The 9,118-nt window shown below is 43.2% G+C and overlaps 1 protein-coding gene across 1 annotated transcript; it reads right to left on the bottom strand.

Moving 5' to 3' along the window:
- Window positions 1-233: 233 nt before the first annotated feature.
- TMEM52B (transmembrane protein 52B) lies at window positions 234-8,368 on the bottom strand. Its single transcript, XM_067010594.1, has 5 exons — window positions 7,848-8,368; window positions 5,687-5,730; window positions 3,558-3,596; window positions 2,852-3,018; window positions 234-1,821 (listed from the first exon to the last, which is right to left on the bottom strand). The coding sequence occupies exons 1-5, from the start codon at window positions 7,899-7,901 to the stop codon at window positions 1,577-1,579; spliced, it is 549 nt and encodes a 182-aa protein (XP_066866695.1). The 5' UTR covers window positions 7,902-8,368; the 3' UTR covers window positions 234-1,576.
- Window positions 8,369-9,118: the final 750 nt, after the last annotated feature.

The raw sequence follows: 9,118 nt of genomic DNA, 5'->3' as shown, positions 1-9,118 counted from the left end.
GATCCTTACAGCAGAATAAATTCAGATCACCAGCAGGTTATACTCGCTTAGAACGTTTTCCCTCCTGGCTGAGTGAGCATCCCAGGAAAGTATTTCATGCGGTGGTGCATTAATCAGCCACCCCCGGGTCTGTATTGCTCCCTGAGAAATGGACCTAATTGCCTCATAAATCTTCTCGAATATTTCTGACCTCTACACAGGCTATATCAAGAGGAATCACATGTCTTCAGCTGTTTACCTCAATCAACAAATATTTATTGATGAAATAAAGCTACATCAGGTGTGACCTGGCAATAACACAGCAGGCTGGCTGGCTAAAGGACATGTCAGAACATAATTTTCAGTAGAGTCATAGCAGGCCGGTGAAAATGAGTTGTCAAGAGTAAGAGTAACAAATACATGTGCATACTAATTTACAAAATCTTGTCATTTACAGATAGCTTATTTGATCTTCACATCAATCCTTGGACGTGTTATATCTCCTAATTTATGGATGAGAAAACTGTGCCTGAGAGAGTTCAATGACTTTTCTAAGGTCACTGGCGAGCAGTCTTTCCCCCAATACACTTCACTTCCTACATTTTCCAATAACAGTACATTTTGGAGGTAGTATGTTATGCGGACAGCTTAGCACTACACAGTATGATCGTGCCCTGGGAAGTTTCCCACCCAGTTAGCGCTCCAAAAACCAGAGAGGTACGCAGATGGGCTGCCACAGGAGAATGCATTTCTACCATGGCTCCACTAGGTGGCAGAGAAGGCCACCACTAGAAGCAAGTGTTTGTCACTACTGTAGACGTTTGGTCAAAGCAGGAAAGAGGGAAGAAGCGAAGCGGCACTATTCTTTCAGAGTTAGAAAAGCGTGCGTGTGTATATGCTTGCGTGCCTCTGTGTGTGCGCGTATGTTTGCAGGGCAGAGGAACTAAAAAATGAATAGAACGGTTACTGCATTCTATGCAGTTTCCCCTACTGCTGGTGGGTAGAACCAGAGTGAAAGACCTTGATACTTGGCGCTTCAGTACTCTGCTGTGTCCTCTAAGCCCAGGCCTGCAATCCCACCCCTGGAGTCTGGGTGTCCAGTGAGGCATTACATGACGTACAAAATGATCATTGTCATTTAGCATAAAAGCGAGCGCTTTCTCGAGAGGAAGCATGTATGAATTCAGTGCATGAATGTCTCTGGCTCTGCCTGCAGGCTGGTCTTTTTCCACAAGTGCACATAATCTATTCGCTGGTAGAGCAACCAGCAACTCGCAGCATCGTATGGGGAAAGGAACTCAATAGCTGAAGGAATCCAAGACACCTTTGATGTTTTCCTTTTCAGTAGTAATCAGCATTGCTACAGGTTAATTGCGAATTGTGACCACTGGATAAAGAAGAGTTCTCGACTAGAGCATGCCACAGCAGAAAATATATGTGTCTGGGTTGGAATCCATCTTTGCCCCTGAATGTCGTTTAGATGGCCATCCTAAGCCTTCTGAAAGTTAGGGGGGGAAAAAAAATGTTCCATTGGTCTGTGAATCTCTACCAGCTCTGGGGAAACCCCCAACCCATTGATCAAACCAGAGTGTTCCCATCAAGTAGAACGGTGCTCTATTCGAGGAGACTCCTTTGCCATTGGGGGCAGCTGCTTTTCTTCTGGCACTGGGGCCAGATCAGGTGCTTTCTGGCCACACCTGGAAACAGTGAAGCGAGTCATGTGAAGAGCTTCTTCATACCCTGGGAGGGTGTCCAGGGAGGACGGCAGCTGGCTCAGGGGGCTGGGGGAGTGAGCCACGGCCAGGATTCTTCGAGCCGCAGGGCCGAACACTGACTGCAGGGCTGGAGAGGAAAAAAGGGCTAGAGCTCAAGTAAACGCGGCGTCCACAGAAATCAGAGACTTACGGCACACCCAATGCCCTTTCATTTCAAACAAGTGTCCAAATTCATTATCACTCTTGGCCATAGATATTAGGAAAATCCCGTGAAGCTTGTTCAGAAACCAGCTTCACTCTTTGCCAGGAGATCCCGTCTCCTCCGGCTTCCTCCAATTCTAAAATGGGCTCCCATATCTCACAACCCTGTCCTTTCCCCTTTACGGATTTGGAACCCTTTATACCAACACACTGAAGTTGCAGACTCCTTCGAAATAGTTGTTTCGGCCTCTCTATCTTTTCCCCAAAATGACAGTGAGAAAAGAAAAGCAGGATAGGTGAACGACGTGCTATAGTGTTGTTCTCTCTTTGCAAAACAAATATCACAGAGGATTTATAATCACAGGGTATAATTTATCACAGGGTATAAATATCACAAGGCCTGCTGTTTTGCATTGTATGCACTCTCCAATTTTAGGAGAGAATATAATCCAAAGAAGAGAACAGAGGGAAATAAAGGAAAGTGTTTTATGATCATCCAGTGTTGGGTTTAATATCTAATGGTTTAAGACCTGGTGAATAAAGAAAGTACACACAACTAATTTCTCTACAGATAAAAAAAAAAATTAGTATAGATCATAGAAAGTGTAAGTTTTCACAAAAATCTAAGACATTTTCGAAAAAGGGATATGTTCAGAGCTTAAAATGGTTTTATCAAAATAATTATTTATAAGCTTGGGAATTCTTCCGGTAAGACATTTACAATATTGTCTCCAACATTTCATTTCTTTCTTCACTCCACTATCTGACCCCAAACTGAAAATACAGCATCCGTGGGAAACCAGATCACTGCACCGTCAGGCTTTGGGAAATTAAAGAGCCGCCCTACGTTTTAGAATCTCTGACACTATTTGTTCAATGCTTTTACCCCGTTGCACTGTCCTAAGCGATCGTTGAAACCTGGGTTCACCTCCCCTGGTCTGTGTTAGAGTACTCACAAGTGATCGTGCTCTGGAGAGTGCTGTCCTGGTCAAAAGCGATGACCGTCACTTCATAGGGTGGCCGGCCCTCATCTTCCCCGTTTTGCTGGTGAGCCAGACAACAGCGGAAGCACACAGAAGTCAGGCCACACAGGAGAAGCAGCGCCCCGATGGCCACCAGCAACCTGTGAGGACCCCACCGAGCAGTGAGAGCTCTGTGCTCTGGTGTTTTGCCCGACTTTGGCGTGATCAGTCTTCGGTGTCTCCATTTTGATTTTTGATTGAGTATTTTATAGAATGACTAACAGAGTTTAATTCCCAGGCTTTCTCTTCACGTATATACTTCCTTATTTTGCCAGCAAGACTAAGTTAGTTCACTAGAGCAATTCATGACGGATTGAAATGTGGTTTGGAGGAACTACTTTTTTTTTTACGGAAGTAATCTCCTCTCTGTGGCTTTCTCTAGAGTGACCCTGAGAAAGTACACAATAATCCGTCGATGTTGGCCTTGAAATGGGAAATCCTGGTATATTGTCACACAGGTGAGTGAGGATGTAAAGGAGCTTTACTCCATGAGATGCTAGGAAATAGGCTGGATGTTTCAGTTTCTTTTCTGTTGTCAATATATTTAGAAAGTAAAACAAATAAATAAAGAAATAAAAGTAATACCCCTGAGAAAAACTCCCTTTTAAACATCTTTCTGGGTAATATAGCTGAAACTTACCATATATACCAGAGATGTACCCAATCTGTGGTCAGGCAACTATGGAGAAAGAATAAAGGTTTGTTTGCAATGAAAATAGAGTCGATGCCTGTTACAATTCCAGAATCAGAAATACAAGTTACAATGTATGATACCTTGTTATAATAAAAGCATCACAAGTTATATTAACTTCGATGTAACCCGCTGAATCTATTATGAAATGGGATGCCTTCACTAGTGATTTATACTATAGATGGCATTGTGTAAGTCATTATGAGACAGACGAAACTAGTGATCATGAAAATAATGTTAATAGAACATGTAACCACGACCATTGTAAACAGTTTTTTTTTTTTTTTTTTTTTTTTTTGTGGTACGCGGGCCTCACTGTTGTGGCCTCTCCCTTGCGGAGCACAGGCTACGGACGCGCAGGCTCAGCGGCCATGGCTCACGGGCCCAGCCGCTCCGCGGCATGTGGGATCTTCCCGGACCGGGGCACGAACCCGTGTCCCCTGCATCGGCAGGCGGATTCTCAACCACTGCGCCACCAGGGAAGCCCTGTAAACAGTTTTGATGACAATTACCAAGAAAGAACTTTCAGTGCAAGTTTACAAAGAGTGAAAATAAATGTGAAAGTTAAGGTTTGTAGATATTTGAGGTCAATAAAATTTAAACATAAAGAAAATTTCAGTTATAAGCGTGATAGTTTGTAGTTTATGTTTTGCAAGTTGTTGCCAAAAGGGCCACCATATAAACAACAAGTTCCTGCTATATAGCTCAGGGAACTATACACAATATCCTGTAATAAACCATAATGGAAAAGAATATGAAAAAGAATATATATATATATTTGAATCACTTTGCTGTATATCAGAAACTAACACAACCTCACAACACTGTAAATCAACTGTACTTCAATAAAAAGCAGAAAAAATAAAAAAGGGCCACCATAAAAACTCCCACCGTAAAAAGGGCTTTAAATTTTCACATCCAGGATCAAAACAGATAAGCATATCCATTGAGGCCAAACAAGAAGGGGGAAAAAAAGTGTAGAAACCAACTTCATCATGACAAAATCTAATTAAATATTCTGAATGAACTAGGGCAATGATTAAGTTTCCTTATAGAATGAAGAAAATATGGATTGCAAGGGAGAAGGAGTGTGGGATAAGTTGGGGAGAGTGAAGGGGGAGGGGAAGGAAAATACTTGTTTGTCACTGAAGATGAATACATTTAATACTTTATGATCTAGTGATCTGTTGAAATCCACTTCTATATCCTCTCTGTTCGCACAGTTGTAGATCATACAGTTTTCTTTTTTCACTCAACAGTGTCTCTGGGTGTTCTCACATTCCCCGTTTGTTCAAAGCCCCTTCCGGTTCTCCAATGTTACAATTCTGATTCTATTAGAAATAACCCTCCTGTGGTGGTAGGTGTCTAAAACCTCAGAGAGCTCGTGGCAAGTGACAAAGGCCATCACCATTTCCCTTGGGTTTAACAGACTTGGCTATAGGGAAACTCTTCCCGTGGCTAAATGTGTGTTTTCCTTCAGCCTAAGTTAAGTCTTTTCATTCAAATTGTCCCTGCTTTCTTAAATAGTTTACCTCCAAGGAATTAATCTCTTCCCTTTTTATCTCTGTGTCCTCTGTGTCTACATAGGACCTAATTGTGACAGGTTTAGACTGAGGGATAGCTACCTCAAAGTGATAGCTCAATGAAGTCTGCAATAAATATTAACACGCCCTGAGAAATAGGAAACGCTTCGCAGATTTGAAATGGTGCTACGCTGGCAACCACCCAAGTATCTCTGCGTGTCAGTAGCGAATCCTGTCTGTCTCGGTGACTCACTGAGAGGCTTGGGAAAGAAAATCTTTTGCAAATCACTGTGACTGTAGAAATCGAGATTAAGTCTGCTGTTTTGACAGGAAGATTGGCTTTGGAAAAAAACGCCCTCAGCAGTGTTACCTTGAGCACTTAGGATGACATGAACACCTGTTTTTGGATAACCTCTCTGTGAGATTAGTGGGTCGATGCCATTTAAGTAGAAATAAGGGAAGTCAGAGATGTCTAATGACATTTTGACCCTGTTTTGGCTGTTGGTGTGTTTGTCTGTCTCGCTTCCCTCCCGGCGTGGGCTCTCAGATACTTACTGTTCAGGGCTGACACAGTTCTCCTCACATCTTGCCCAAGGAAGCTGTAGGAAGGGAAAAAAATCTCAGACAGGGAAATGGTCTCATCCGCTCTGCTCAGCAGCCTGTATGAGTCACGCCTCGTGACAGCGCTGTCAGGTCAGTTGGCAAATACAAGGACAAAGTCATGGGGTCAGTCCTGTTTAGGACTGTTTTCATCTCTCCTATATCTGATCTTTATTAAATTCACCGTGGGAAAACCTGGAAGAGCAAATACCTAATCTGTTTTGGTTTTGGCTTTTTGGTGGGTCAGCATCAGTGCCTCTGTGAATGAGAGGCAGCATTTATATCAATTTGTTTGTCCTAGAAATTTCCTGATCTGTCTCTCAGGATACTGTTCTTGTTCTCCTAATTCTCTATCAGCTACAAGTTGAATTCAACCCCACTGCTCGTTTTTATTCCCTTTGTACATCAATAACTCGCCGTACAAGAGAAGAAGGGGGGAGAGGGAGGGGAAAAACTTACTGATTGAATAGCTTAGCTACTCTATGCCAGGCAGATTGCTAAGAATTTTTAAGATGTCATAATGTTTCATCACTATAACCATGCTGGCGGGTACATTATTTTGAAACGTTAAGAGACTAAGGCATAGAGGTTTAAGTAACATGACCAACTGCATACACGCATTGACTTGGCCCGAACTCAGATCAAACTCTCTCATGCATACGTGTGGACTGAATCACTAGAACCAGGGACAAGTCTGCTCTAACAACTGTTCACACTGCTGTCAGGTCCCTTCTACTCCCAAGAAAGGAATGTCCCACTCCTTCTTTTACCTGACATTTCAGTTGACTTTCTCCTTCAAAAACCTCTCTAGGTAAACTTCTGTTCTAGAAACTGTCTCTCTCTTCCAGTAACTTGGATGACTTGATATTTCAGGAGATCAACAACAAAGGCCACAAAGTTACTCTAAAAGGAGGCAAGAATTTGTACTTATTGGGAGTTTGGGGGGAGGGTGGAGGCAGGCAGGGGTCACACCTACGTAGGACATTGGGTGAAAAGGATTTGTAAAAGAACAAACAGCTGATCTCTGCAGAAAACATTTGAGAAACTCCTGGTTTTGTTTTAATTTAAAATAATTGGCCACTAAGGACGACAAAGTATGTGTTTCCTCAACTCACCCCTGGTACTTCGCTTTGTTTTCTTGACTAAAGTTTAAAAAAAGCCTAAAGTGCTCAGCCCATAAAATGCCTCTTTTCAGGCCTGTTGCAAAAAAAAAAAGAAGAAACGAGAAAAGAAAGGAAGGGAACGACAAGGAGGAGAAGAAGAAGTAAAAAGAAAATCCAAGAAAAAGAAAGAAAAAGCTATGGCTTCAGACATACAATTAACTGGTATATAGGAAGTAAAATAGCACCCTCCCTGTTAGGAGCTGTTCAGGAATCTGAAACCAGCCCGTTTCTTCATTTGCTTTTCTTCTTAATAGATTTCATATCTGTGTAAACTTGCCCCTGAAAGTGATCCAGAATTCCTCAGTCCAATGAAGTGAATTTCTTTCTCAGCTAATGAGTTTCTCAGAATCTTCTGCTTCTTAGTGGGGAGAAATAAAAAGTGCAAAGTGTTTTAAAAGAGTTTTCTTTCTCAACTTATCTCTGATCCAGAGGCACCTAAACTGCTAGAGTAGTATTAGGGCTGATATGGGAAACACTATTTAGGGGAATTATGTACTTAGCTTTAGTAATTTACTTGGAATTTTTTGCCATGCCACGCAGCTTGTGGGACCTTAGTTCTCTGCCCAGGGATCGAACCCGTGCCCCCTGCAGTGGAAGTGTGGAGTCCTAACCACTGGACCACCAGGGAATTCCCAGTAACTTACTTGGGGTTTTGAGGGACAGGTGAAGAGATGTTAAAAGAGAGAAATATACATGAGACACTTCTAAACTGCCGTTGCTCTCCTACTAGTATATATGTCCGTCTTTTCACTGATGTCATTAGTCACACATGCACTATACGTAACCCTATAATACTAAGGGAACATTCTAGTTATTCTTCTCCCTACCATCCCTTTGGTTCTATATATGTCTTCCCCCCCTCATTCATTTCCCTCCAGGTTCTTCTGAGAGTTGATTTAGCTGAGAAACAAAGAAACAAACAGAGGTCTTATGCCTGCGTTTTCACAACTCACCTGGATGAAAAACACCAGGGCAGAAGCCATCAGGGCTCGGGATTGAACTCCCATCGGGCTGGACTCCTACTTCTCCAGATCACGCACTGGGCATCCGTTGCCTCCTTTCCATGCTCTGTGCCATGTCTGACTTCTTGACCTAGAGGACTTAAGGAGAGAAACTCTTCTCAGCAATAAATCGGTTTGTCTTCCTCTCTCTTTCTCTTCTCTTACTCCCTCGGTCTGTTATTTTCTGTGGTTTTTCTCTCCCCTTTCATCCTAGCTTCTTTCTCTATTTCTATTCCTGGTTTTAAGGTCTCCACGTTCGCCTCCCTGTGTCTTCTCTTCTTCCATTCTACTCTTAGTCCTTTCTAGACGTCTTTAACTTTCTCGCACTGCCTCCAAAAGGAAGACGTTCCGGAAGGACACATCAGTCCTGTGAATTAGATCTTTTTCTAGGCAGTGGTGAGAAACTGGACTTGAAGGAGGCTCAAAGGCACGTTGAGGGTGACCACGTACGTTCTCTTCTCCATGAGAAAAGGAGTAATATTCTTGGTCCTTCACCCAAGCACTCCAGGGGGACTGTTGCCAGTGGAAAGTCACCCTGTCAATCTCCATTCACTCCCCTCTCCGGGTGATTAGCCCGCCTCTCTCCCCTTGACTATGCAGGCCTCTCCTTCGCTATGTTGATAATCAACTCTCCTGGTTCTGGGTCATTTATTCCTAGCCACGGGAGTAGGGCTGAGAGGTTGCCAAATGAACTGGAAAGCTATAGCATCTTTGGAGAAAGCAGGTGGGGAGATGAGAATTTCTGGGTGCTGACCATGAAATCCCCCTCCACCCTGACTTCAATTTCCCATTGAAAGAGTTAAAGAGACTTTTTTTTTTTTTTTTTTTTTTTTTGTGGTACGCGGGCCTCTCACTGTTGTGGCCTCTCCCATTGCGGAGCGCCGGCTCCGGACGCGCAGGCTCAGCGGCCATGGCTCACGGGCCCAGCCGCTCCGCGGCACGTGGGATCTTCCCGGACCGGGGCACGAACCCGTGTCCCCTGCATCGGCAGGCGGATTCTCAACCACTGCGCCACCAGGGAAGCCCTAAAGAGACATTTTTAAAACTAGATTCAAGATCTATATGTCTCTCTCACTCTCTCTCTGTCTCTCTCATATAATGTAAAGTCAGAGCAAAAATAAGCACACATGGAAAGGACATAGAAATTTTGTAAAGACGCACCTCTGTAGGAACAAATGAATGCTGTATAAATGATGTATGCTTAAGCCAGTCATCTTTTAATT

Source organism: Kogia breviceps, chromosome 12 (assembly GCF_026419965.1).
Source record: "Kogia breviceps isolate mKogBre1 chromosome 12, mKogBre1 haplotype 1, whole genome shotgun sequence".
Taxonomy (NCBI): domain Eukaryota; kingdom Metazoa; phylum Chordata; class Mammalia; order Artiodactyla; family Physeteridae; genus Kogia; species Kogia breviceps.
The sequence above is the reverse complement of the archived record's forward strand: the minus strand, read 5'-3'. Positions and strand labels throughout refer to the sequence as shown.

Excerpts from the sequence above, each read along its gene's own strand:
- TMEM52B (XM_067010594.1), bottom strand. The coding sequence starts at position 7,901 with ATGGGAGTTCAATCCCGAGCCCTGATGGCTTCTGCCCTGGTGTTTTTC. Across the intron at positions 5,731-7,847 it reads CCCTGGTGTTTTTCATCCAG|CTTCCTTGGGCAAGATGTGA; the intron begins GTGAGTTGTGAA and ends CCCTTCCTACAG. Across the intron at positions 3,597-5,686 it reads AACTGTGTCAGCCCTGAACA|TTGCCTGACCACAGATTGGG; the intron begins GTAAGTATCTGA and ends CTTTCTCCATAG.